Consider the following 9,223-nt stretch of genomic DNA (forward strand, 5'->3'; position numbering starts at 1 on the left):
TTTTTTTGTTTGACATGATTTTTTTTTTGGTTGAATACTACTTTTTTTGTTTGACATGATTTTTTTTTTGATTGAATAATTGTGAAACAAATCTAACTCCATAGCTTTATGCTGCACTCTGTGGTAGGAGACAAGGAGCCTGGTGTTCTGTCAGATCATCATACGCTTAGCACCAACTGACGGCTATGTCTATCAGACAAGTATACACTGTCATTACCATATGATTTTATTTAATTAGTAACAATCATGACATAGATTGTCATTTACTTTGTTGTTAACAGCTGTATGGCATCCTGACTTAGCGGTTAAGTAGGTTAATGAGTTTTACATGGGCGCGTGTCCTGAAGTTTTTAGATGTGCCACAGGTACAAAACACTGGAAGGAAATGGCTTCATTACTTCCTCCTTGTGTAGAATGACCTTATTATTCAATTTAGGTGTGGTGCAGCAGAGGCACATCTAAAAGTTGCAGGAGAGCAGCCCTTGAGGACTGGAGTTTGACACCTGTGAGCTAGACCCTGCTTTAAATACACTTTGAAACCATGATAATGCATGTAAATCTATCTAGTTATTGTTGAAAACAACTTAATGAGATATTTTCGTCATAATTTGTCATGTATGCTGAACTGACAACTCCTCTGATGGTTGGACTTCTTAATGCGCAAGCATACGTAGTCACTGCACCTATGCTATTCTGACAGCGTATGATTATCTGATAGAACAAGCTTGTGTGGTGAGGCGACAGTTGCTAGCTCTTATCCAGCAGAGAGAACAACATAATTAAGTCATGTGACATTTCTAGCTCTTACATGCAGGTTATAGACGTTATGCAAGAAAGTTGAAAACTTTTCATCTTTTGTTGCTGTCGTTGATATTGTATGCCATGTGATGGGTTCAGCCGGAGTTGAAAAAAATTTACACTTTTAGCTCCAAGTGTGTTTAGCCGTTACCAAGAAAACGAGAGGGGAGGGAACAACACGAGGTACAGGAGTGAAACTTTTTGTCATTCAGTCTCTTTGAAGAAAGAGAGATGATGAAAACAAAGAAGCAATTTTATATCCATCATTTTATTAATAAGCTCATTTTTATTTACTGCTGATTGATTTATTGTTTCTTGTGGAAATTCTTCTCACCTGTATGAATTTTCTGGTGGTAATTTAACTGACTAATTCGAGAGAAACTTTTTCCACATGACATGCATGAAAAAGGTTTCTCCCCTGTATGAATTTTCTTGTGTTCATTTAAATTACTAATTCGATAGAAACTTTTTCCGCATGACTGGCATGTAAAAGGTCTCTCCCCTGTATGAATTATCTTGTGGTCATTTAAATGACCAAGTCGAGAGAAACTTTTTCCACATATTGTGCATGAAAAAGGCCTCTCACCTGTATGAATTTTCTTGTGGTAATTTAAAGATCTAAATTGAGGGAAAGTCTTTCCGCATGTTTCACATGAAAAAGGTCTCTCACCAGTGTGGCTTCTGTAATGGTCTTTCAACTTATAATGTTGTGTATAACATCTCCCACAAATGTCACATTTGAAAGATCTTTTCTTTGTGCCAGTATCAGACTGACTCTCTGACACAGAGCAGCTGCTTCCTTCCTGATCTTTGCTCTCATTCACTGCAGAGACATGAAGGGAAAGCTGCTCTGATCTACCCTTTTCTTCATTCATACCATCTTCCTGAAGAGTAGAAGTCTCAATCAAAGCAACAAACTGCTTCTGGACAAGCTGCTCTCCCTCCTGACTGCTGCAGAGGTCCTTCTGGTCCTGTCCAGTTGGTAAATGTTCTGATGGCTGCTGTTCATGTTGAAGCACTGAAGAATCTATCTCCTCCTTTCTTACATACATTAGTGGATATTCTATTTCCTCATGTTTGAACAGTGTAGGTTCTGGTTCCTCCTCTTCTTTTTTAATCCATTTTGTTTCTGGTTCCATCTGTTCCTCTTCAGTCCACTGATGTTCTGCTTCTTTCTGGTCCTGACTGGACCTACTTGCCAGGCTCCAGACTTGTTGGATGGCAGAAGCTTCCTCTTCATTGGAGACACTTGGCTGTTGGAGGTCTGTGGAAAAAAGATGACATCATTAATACAATTTAATTCATGACTATCTCATGGATCAGCCTGGTTTTTCCTGGAGATTCTGGTCTATAGGCATCATGTGGTTAATCTAAAATCAGTTTGTAGATTTTAACTAAAAAGCAGGTGAAGTGTCCTCCACATTAATTTGCTACTATGGCAAAAATGTTAAAAATATTTCAAATACATTATGATTTTAATCAAGAAGTACAGTTTCATACAGATTTTTTATTTACAATTAAATGTTTAATTTTAATGCGTTCATACACTTATAACCTTATGTCTAGCCTCACTTTTTAAAGTTGATCAGACTGTGTAGGAATTTAATTTTGTAAAACATGACATTCTGGGTATCTGGGTTATAAATATGATGAGACAGATACCCATTTCTCTAAGCCGCTATTCAAAAAAGAAAGAGAAGTAATCACTTCATTCACTAAGGCAGATGTGTTGATGTTCAAAAGGAAGTGGGTGAAAGAAAAGATCATAAAGACTGACCTAAAATCGAAACCTATTAATTATTGCTTAGATTTTCATTTAGCTTAGTAACTGAATGTGTGAGAGATGATGCTGGATGGGTTTATCTCAACACCACACAACACATCTCCAGATCTCTGTAAGAGAGCTGCAGCGAAGAGGAACATCCTGGAGTCATCAGGTCTCCATAGCAACCATCAGACACTATATTCATAAAAACTGGATGTTTGGGAGAAATAACACAAAGAAATAATTTCCTCTAAACACTGTTGGAGTCATCTGATCCATTGAACTTGTCTATGTCCCAGACAGCAAATGTGCAGCAAAAGAGATGTTTCATTAAACACATTTGAGAAATATAGATTTGGAGATGTGTGTATGTTTCTACTTTGACACAGTTTGCCATTCCCCTGTAGAACTGGTCTTGGTCCCTGAACTGAAGGGATAACAGTAAACTATTCTTTTTTTACTATAATTAATTGATCCCTTACAATTTATTTTACTTTAACAATTAATTAAAATGCAGATTTTTCACTTTTAGCTTCAACAAATTGATAGGATTAGTTTTTATCTGCTATATCAGGGCTTTGCAACCTGCGGCTCTGTGGCTCACTTATAAGAAAGAAATATTGTCGTTATTTGTTTACTCCCTTTGTTCTGCGTCTCCCCCTCTTCTTCATAATACTCTCCACTGCTCTGATTTACAAAATCACGTATGAGATTACGAATCAAGAATTGTATTCCAGATTTCCAGCACTAATACCACTTAGAGTAATATATGCAGTCAGGCGGCTTGACTCAAACAGGTTTTCTCTTTGTGCTACCACGTTTGTGCTACCACGTTTGTGCTAGCCTCTGTAGCATCCGAGCTAGCAGCTAAATCAGTTCCTGTTTACCAGCAGCTTGAGCTGCTGGTAAACAGCCGCTGACGGATCTCTGTCTGCTGTGAAATCATCAGCACCTTTATCCAGACCTACCAGAACTTTGTCTCTGCAGCTCCGAACCGACTCTGTGTAGCTTAATTTGTGGTTTCCAGTCGATCCCCATCATCCTGCGCTGAGCATCGAGCTCTTCCTCGTAGCAAATGATGGTTTTTTCAACCTCTGTGAAGATTTCTTGAGCAGCAGCAGTTAGTCGCTCTCTGATAAACTCTCTGAGATGCTGAACTGAAGACATGGTTGCTGAAATATTAGCTCAAGTGGAACAATGCATCAGTTTCCTATCGCATTCAAGCTTCTTCTTCGATTTATTTTGTTTTGGGCGGTTGGCAGACAAGGAAATTGGTGCAATACCGCCCCCTACTGAACTGGATAGTGGAAAGCCGAAAAACAGTTTAAAGCAGTGCCACATAACTTTTCCCTTCTCTGATGGGGGGCCGGAGATTGTTGACGGGGGGCGGGGGGGTGCGTTTCTCGATTGATTTTTACCCAGAAAGCACATGGGCAAAACCCATGAAAAATTAACCCCTGTTGGTCAAGGGCCTTTGGGATTATCAAATCTTTTCCTTCCTGTATGCAAGCTAATATTTTGGCACTGAAATTTAACATGTGTGCAGATAAAGTGAAAGTGTTACATTTTGGAACTTATTGCACCATGTTTTGTTTGGCTCACCTGTGGTGTAACTACAGTAAACGGTCCTTGGGACTGACTAGTAAATATTCCATTGAGGGAATGTAACTTTAACATATTAATTTCTCATATGTTAACATAAAGGCTCGTTTTGAAGTATAAGCTGCTACTGTGCTCCTGCATTGCTTCGAAGAATTCAACCTTGAATGCGGCGTTCATAACAGACACGTGTTCATCTGCTCTACCGCTAGCAAACAACCGTACTGATAAATAACATAAAAGTCAAGCAGTTCCCTAAAAGTCCAACAGATGGCAGCAATGCGCCATGCAAAACAAAACACCCACAGTTTACAGGACACACTTCCTGCTAAAGAGCCCCCTGGTGGTTGAAGAAAAATCCACATATAAACCGGAAAATACAATAAATGAAAAAAACATCTGAGCGCTCTCTGGTATTGTTCAGGGGGCCGGACCAAATGTGGAGGCGGACCGGATCCGGCCCGCGAGCCGTAGTTTGGGGACCACTGGTTTAAAGAAAACTTAGTATCAATTCATAAATCTTTATTACGAGACAAAAAGTATTCCATCCAATTTAGAAAAACAAAAACAAACAAAAATCATCAAGTAAAAGAAAACATCACAAGGCAGGTAAGCAATGACTCCCAATAGTTAAAGTTAGAAATATCTAATATCACCATATATTGCAGTTGTCAGAGCTTTTATTGTGAAGTAGTTTTATACATCCAGTCTGTACATACATCTTTACATGAAATTCCTCAGCAAAACATGAAAAGCTGGTATGCTACTCATGACAAACATTTGACTTGCAGATGTTCAACGTGGAAATATGAGGATTCTTAAAGCGTCCTGATTGGCTACTTGCAGTTTCTTCATTACAGTTTTACTGTAGTTACACCACAGGTGAGCCAAACAAAACATGGTGCAATAAGTTCCAAAATGTAACACTTTCACTTTATCTGCACACATGTTAAATTTCAGTGCCAAAATATTAGCTTGCATACAGGAAGGAAAAGATTTGATAATCCCAAAGGCCCTTGACCAACAGGGGTTAATTTTTATATAAATAGAAAAAAATAGGGCCTCTGTCAATAATATAGTTTTTTGTTTTACTTGTTTTTAGCAGTAAAAATTAAGTTATCATTCCCAGATAAAAAAAGCAAAGATCCATATTTACTGAACACCCTGTGGATCTGCATTAAATGGTTTGTTCCTGCTTAGTGAATTTGAAGGTTACAGTGTTCAGCAGCAGACCAAGACTACAACGACTGACAGCTGAACTATGCAGTCAAAAAAATAACGTTCAGGTTTTCATAAAAGAAAAAAGGAAAAATGACAAAAGGGTGTCTCTTTATAAGCCAGTTTGTCTCTAAGAGACATGGATAGACTGTAGTTTGAATCCAACGCGCTCCCAGACTGCTCGCTCCTCCTCAGCAGGCTTTATACTACTCTCTGTGGTAGGAGAGAAGGAGCCCGGCAGGTAACTGAAGTAATGTTCACACGGTGACATGAGACAGCGCTTCTCTCGTTTATGAACATTGTGTGTTGAGGTGACGGTCACTAGATCTCATTCAGCCGAGTGAACAACATAATTTGTGCATGTGAGATTTCTAGGTCATACATACGGGGGATATAGACGTTACGCAAGAAAACTGAAAACTTTTCATCTTTTGTTGCCGTCGTCGCTATCGATTATCGTGTGTTGGGTTCAACCAGAGTGGAAGGAAAAAGACGCTTTTAGCTCCCTGTGTGTTTAGCAGTTACCAAGAAAATGAGAGGGGAGGGAATAATACGAGGCACATGTTTATCGTGACAACCCTTAAACGTATGACTTATCTTGTGACGATTTAAATGACAAATTTGAGAGAAATTCTTTCCGCATGACTGGCATGAAAAAGGCTTCTCACCTGTATGAATTTTGTTGTGACGATCTAAGTGACTAAATCGAGAGAAATTCTTACCACATGACTGGCATGAAAAAGGCTTCTCACCCGTATGAATTTTCTTGTGACGATTTAAATTACTTATTTGAGAAAAACTTTTTCCGCATGATTGGCATGAAAAAGGCTTCTCACCCGTATGAATTCTCTTGTGACGATTTAAATCTCTCATTCGAGAGAAACCTTTCCCGCATATTTCACATGAAAAAAGTCTCTCAACAGTGTGGGTTCTGTAATGGTTTTTCAACTTATAATGTTGGGTGTAACGTCTCCCACAAATGTCACATTTGAAAGATCTTTTCTTTGTGCCAGTATCAGACTGACTCTCTGACACAGAGCAGCTGCTTCCTTCCTGATCTTTGCTCTCAACCACTGCAGAGACATGAAGGGAAAGCTGCTCTGTTCTTGTCTCTTCTTCACTCATATCATCTTCCTGAAGAGTAGAAGTCTCAATCAAAGCAACAAACTGCTTCTGGACAAGCTGCTCTCCCTCCTGACTGCTGCAGAGGTCCTTCTGGTCCTGTCCAGTTGGTAAATGTTCTGGTGGCTGCTGTTCATGTTGAAGCACTGAAGAATCTAGCTCCTCTTTTTTTACATACATTAGTGGATATTCCATTTCCTCATGTTTGAGCAGTGTAGGTTCTGGTTCCTCCTCTTCTTCTTTTTTAATCCATTTTGTTCCTGGTTCCATCTGTTCCTCTTCAGTCCACTGATGTTCTGCTTCTTTCTGGTCCTGACTGGACCTACTTGCCAGGCTCCAGACTTGTTGGATGGCAGAATCTTCCTCCTCATTTGAGACACTTGGCTGTTGGAGGTCTGTGGAAAAAAAGGATGACGTCATTAATATAATTTAATTGATCACTATCTTAGGCATCAGCCTGGTTTTTCCTGGAGATTCAGGTCTATAGGCATCATGTGGTTAATCTAAAATTAGTTTGTAGTTTTTAACTAAAAAGCAGGAGAAGTGTCCTCCACATTAATTTGCTACTATGGCAAAAATGTTAAAAAGATTTCAAATACATTCAGACTTTAATCTAGAAGTACAGTTTCATACAGATTTTTTATTTACAATTAAATTTTTAATTTTAGGGCATTCATACAGTGAAGAACTCAAAATACATTTAGACAATGTGTTGTTAATCTCACTTATAACCTTATGTCTAGCCTCACTTTTGAGGCAAGGTGAGAATTCATCTGTTAAACTGACTGAAAATGAATACATGAACTAAAAACTGAAGTATATACATTTTTCATAAACGTATTTGTGAGCCTGCCTCTTTGTTATTAAATTGAATATAATTTCAGATCTTTGTCTAACTTTTCTTCAGGTTAATTTAGAACGTGAGTTATTATTATTACAGGTTAGTTTTCTAAACTACAGAATAGTAACTGTTGGGGAAGCTCAAAAATGACAAATTGGATTGATATTGATATCTGACACCAGTGTTATGCCAGATTTACAAATATTTTATTTTATAAATTTTTTTTATCCATTACTAGATTAATCGTAAGAATAATTACTCGATTACTAACATGTTTATTTACAGCCCTAATTGAAACCTATTTATTATTGCTCTGACTGTTCATGTAGGTTAGTAACTGGAATTGTGAGAGATGATGCTGGATGAGTTTATCTCAGCACCACACACTGAGGAGGATGGTGGTGCAGGTCTACACATCTCCAGGTCTCTGTATGAGAACTGCAGCAAAGAGGAAAATCCTGGAGTCACCTGGGTGACGTAAAGCGGCGTGCGCACAAAAAATGTGCAGCGCCATATTTTACGCACAAGTCAGCATGTATAAAATTAACTTTGCGTCAAAGTTTACGTAAATATACGCACACTTTTTCGCTGGTGTGAAAATGTGCGGCAGTCACGCAAACCTTTTCTGTGGACATCAAACTACAAAGCATCAAAACTCCCCTAAATACACTGAAATCTGACTACATTCTGTGTTATTTAGACCAAGAAGCATCAAACCCGATGTTTTTCATGATTTTAATATTTTATTGCTTAAACGTAAACGATGAAACTGAACCGCATTTAATAAGCTAACACGCACATAAAAATGACAGGATGTGAAAATCTCACTCAAATGTAAATAGTAATTTTCCTCAGTTTTTGTCTCATAAAGATGTAACTCATTGGTTTGTGCATCAAAGCACATGGAATGTAATTTTATTACACGGGGTAATTTTATTCCCACTAAAAAAAGAAAACAGGGTTGGATCACCAGATTAACTCAAATCTGCTGATTACAAATAATCAACAGGTTTGATTATTTTTAAGGTGATCAAGGTGTGTAGACAGTCCCACGTATATAAGTAGCTGCGCAAAGGTGAGCTGCGTAATTGTGGAGCTTTGTCTTTAAAATGTGTTTTTATTTTTGTGAGGTGACATTATGTGCCCTCAAAGCACCATTTAAATAAAATATATAATTATTATTATAAATACTAATATTGCTACAAACAAGTATTACTGGTTACTTCCATGGTTACTGGTTACATGGTTATTTATACTAATTTACATATGTATTTGTGGGAGGCGACAGGCAGACCAGCAGCTGCGCTCTATTTCCCGCAAATTAAGATTTATAAAGGAAAGTTGCGCAGCCACTGCTTTATACATCCGATTTTTTTGTGCGCCGCACTTTTCTAAATTTTTCCATACGCCAAGTTTTAGTGTGAAAACTGCGCAGTCTTTTATGCATGAGGCCCCTGGTCTCCATAACAATTAGAGTAATGTATTTAGTAGAGGTGTGCCGATCGATCGGCCACCGATCATAATCGGCTGATTTCCATGAAAAAGTGTATGATCGGTGATCGCCGATCACGGTCTCTTGTTGCCGATCACACAAACTGATTATCACCTGCATCTCATGTCCAGCCTGCCTGTGCAGCTGGTCTCCTCTTTCCTTCACTCTGCGTAAACGCGCAGCAACAAATCCTAAGCGATGAGGAACTATAACCACTGAGTGAACGGGGAAGTTTGCGTGTTGCGGCGGAAACTTGAAGCAGGTCAAAATGCATCAACATGACGAATCTAATATGGCATAAAGACATATATGGAGGATCAGATAGCAGGTAAAGCAGCGCACAGCTACAAACACTCACCCGGATTAGCATGACGGTCAGAAAGCTAAA

The 9,223-nt window shown here is 38.5% G+C and overlaps 2 protein-coding genes across 3 annotated transcripts in view; both read right to left on the bottom strand.

The window, feature by feature from the left end:
• Positions 1–1,052: 1,052 nt before the first annotated feature.
• On the bottom strand, positions 1,053–3,808 carry LOC106943197 (zinc finger protein 239-like). The gene is made up of 2 exons (XM_015026539.1): positions 3,532–3,808; positions 1,053–2,062 (listed from the first exon to the last, which is right to left on the bottom strand). Exons 1-2 carry the CDS (start codon positions 3,728–3,730, stop codon positions 1,104–1,106), a joined length of 1,158 nt encoding a protein of 385 aa, XP_014882025.1. The 5' UTR covers positions 3,731–3,808; the 3' UTR covers positions 1,053–1,103.
• Positions 3,809–4,824: 1,016 nt separating this feature from the next.
• The window catches only part of LOC106943196 (zinc finger protein 70-like), a 9,292-nt gene continuing 4,893 nt past the window's right edge, over positions 4,825–9,223 (bottom strand). Inside the window, exons 2-3 of one of the 2 annotated variants that reach the window (XM_015026538.1) lie at positions 6,217–6,897; positions 4,825–6,048 (exon numbers count right to left, since the gene is read on the bottom strand). In XM_015026538.1, the coding sequence (XP_014882024.1) occupies positions 5,879–6,048; positions 6,217–6,897 (851 nt within the window). In that variant the 3' untranslated portion in view covers positions 4,825–5,878. Of the gene's footprint in view, positions 6,898–9,223 lie in introns of both variants that reach the window. The other variant, XM_015026537.1, reaches the window with a different exon arrangement.

This window comes from Poecilia latipinna, unplaced genomic scaffold (genome assembly GCF_001443285.1).
Source record: "Poecilia latipinna isolate Pla-1442-1.1 unplaced genomic scaffold, P_latipinna-1.0 Scaffold4972, whole genome shotgun sequence".
Taxonomy (NCBI): Eukaryota; Metazoa; Chordata; class Actinopteri; order Cyprinodontiformes; family Poeciliidae; genus Poecilia; species Poecilia latipinna.

Coding starts and splice junctions, on each gene's coding strand:
- LOC106943197 (XM_015026539.1), bottom strand. CDS start 3,730: ATGTCTTCAGTTCAGCATCTCAGAGAGTTTATCAGAGAGCGACTAACT. Junction 2,063..3,531: donor GCTGCAGAGACAAAGTTCTG/GTAGGTCTGGAT, acceptor TTTTTTCCACAG/ACCTCCAACAGCCAAGTGTC.